The 2,500-nt window shown below is 42.2% G+C and overlaps 1 protein-coding gene across 1 annotated transcript in view; it reads left to right on the top strand.

The window, feature by feature from the left end:
• The window catches only part of LOC134092083 (synaptotagmin-6-like), a 25,420-nt gene that overhangs the window by 16,069 nt on the left and 6,851 nt on the right, over nt 1–2,500 (top strand). The window contains exon 3 of the mRNA XM_062544885.1: nt 141–261. Within this exon, the coding sequence (XP_062400869.1) occupies nt 141–261 (121 nt within the window). The remainder of the gene's footprint in view (nt 1–140; nt 262–2,500) is intronic.

Below are 2,500 nucleotides of genomic sequence, written 5' to 3' on the forward strand. Positions count from 1 at the left end.
AAGGCTTAGAGTCTTTCCATTCATGAGGGTTTCTGGTCTCCAGGGAGTTGAATTTGGCTCCTAAAACCACAGTACTCACAAATGTGTGTGTGTGTGTGTGTGTCTGTGTGTGTGTGTGTGTGTGTGTGTGTGTTTTGCAGGAGAGTGTGGACCTCGGTGAGATCATGTTCTCCTTGTGCTACCTGCCCACGGCTGGTCGACTCACTCTCACCGTGATCAAGTGCAGGAACCTGAAGGCCATGGACATCACTGGCTACTCAGGTATGACATCACACGCCATGACATCACCGGCTACTCAGGTATGACATCACACGCCATGACATCACCGGCTACTCAGGTATGACATCACACGCCATGACATCACCAGCTACTCAGGTATGACATCACACGCTATGACATAACCGGCTACTCAGGTTTGACATCACAAGCTATGACATCACCAGCTACTCAGGTATGACATCCCACGCTATGATATCACTGGCTACTCAGGAATGACGTCACACGCTATGACATCACTGAATACTCAGGTATGATGTCACACAGTATGATATCACTTGCATGTCAGGTATGATAACACAAGCTATGATGTCACTGGATAGTCAGGTATGATGTTACAGACTATGACATCATTCAGTAATAGTCGATACTTATGACATCATGGCTAGTCAGGTATTCATACAATCAGTTTATCGTCATGAAGAGAACTTTCTCTGCATCACACCTTTTTAGGGGAGAGCAAGCTAGCATTACATTATTGAATCCAATGGGTGAGCAAGCTAGCATTACTTTATCGATTCCAATGGGTGAGCAAGCTAGCATTACATCATCGATTCCAATGGGTGAGCAAGCTAGCATTACATCATCAATTCCAATGGGTGAGCAAGCTAGAAGTCACACATTACATCTAGTTATTAATTCACAATGGTTATGATGAAACATATTTGTAACTAACTCATGCCGACAGTATGTACATTACCAACCTAATTTGTTTATAGCACCCCAATGTTGAGGTAGCTAACACTTATAATCTATAATACCATAATCTCCGATGTAAAACGGTTAGCTTGCTAGCTACCTGACTGTGGAACTTCAGTACAACATAGCCAATTATCTCACCTAGTTGTAGGAAATACATTCATATTTCAAGTGATAGAATTAAGGTGTTTGGTTGACAACCATGGGCATCTTGACTGTGACTGCGTTTGTGACGCTCCTGTTAGTAAACAATAGGAATGTAATGGCCACCGTAATCCCATAGGAGTGTAATGGCCACCGTAATCCCATAGGAATGTAATGGTTACCTTAATCCCATAGGAGTGTAATGGCCACCTTAATCCCATAGCAATGTAATGGTTACCTTAATCCCATAGGAATGTAATGGCTACCTTAATCCCATAGGAATGTAATGGTTACCTTAATACCATGAACACACTGATGAGTCACACCAACCTTATTTGTGCCTTTCTTTCATGTTTGTTCAAAGATTTAGTAAGTATGTGACCTTTTCGCTCCCCACTTCAATGCACCTTCATAGGCGTCCATTCAGTCTAAACGGTCATATTTCCCCTAAAGGGGGCGTATACATGCAGCACATGCAACACTCCCGGATGTGCTGGTTGTACATGTGACATCACAGACTGGCTACTCAGATATGACATCACAGTCTATGACCGGATAGTCAGTATAGACCTTTGAAGTTCGCCTACAAAAAAGCTGCCATCTTTGAGATCGGTATCTGGCGATTTTTCCTGTGGGAAAATAATATAGGACATAGCCCCTGTTAAACTATTAATATATAAACTAATAAATAATATACTGTATATATTATTGGATATTTTGATCTCCAGTACTGTACGTGAAGGCGGCACACTTTGATTTTCGCTACCCTAAAGCTAACTTGCTAACTAACTTAATGGCAAGTTGCATCGCAAGTTAACTCTGGGGTAGCAAAAATCAAAGTGTGCCGCCTTCACATACCTGAGATCACAGTGTCCACTCGAAGGCAGAGGACAAAAGTGTGTTCAGGAAAACATCTGCATTTTCGATTTTGTCGTCCCCGCAAGAGTTTAACAGGTGTGATAATTCCAAATCCGCGTGTTATTTAAGCAGTGAGCCACTCGAGGCCGTGCTTTATACTGTATAATTGAACAGCTAAGGGGCGTTGTTAGGCACGACGCGAAGCGGAAATCACCCTTAGCTGTTCGATTATACAGTATAAAGCACGGACTCGAGTGGCTTACTGCTTTTCTAAAAACGGTTACCACGTCGATCTAGCAAGATTTCATGAAACAAAGGCACAGCAATGAAAAAGTATCAATGTATTCATAGATAATCCTTCTTCCGCCAAGAAATATATTCCCTCAATATGAATGGTTGGCATGCAACAACAAGACGCAGCTACTCTAACTTTTGTGCTAGTTTTGTGCTAGCGCATTACTATAGAACGAAATGCGGTCAAGGTGTGTGTTTATCGTGCTATATACAATGGCATCGAACGCAA

The sequence above is a fragment of the Sardina pilchardus genome, chromosome 9 (genome assembly GCF_963854185.1).
Source record: "Sardina pilchardus chromosome 9, fSarPil1.1, whole genome shotgun sequence".
NCBI classification, from domain to species: domain Eukaryota; kingdom Metazoa; phylum Chordata; class Actinopteri; order Clupeiformes; family Clupeidae; genus Sardina; species Sardina pilchardus.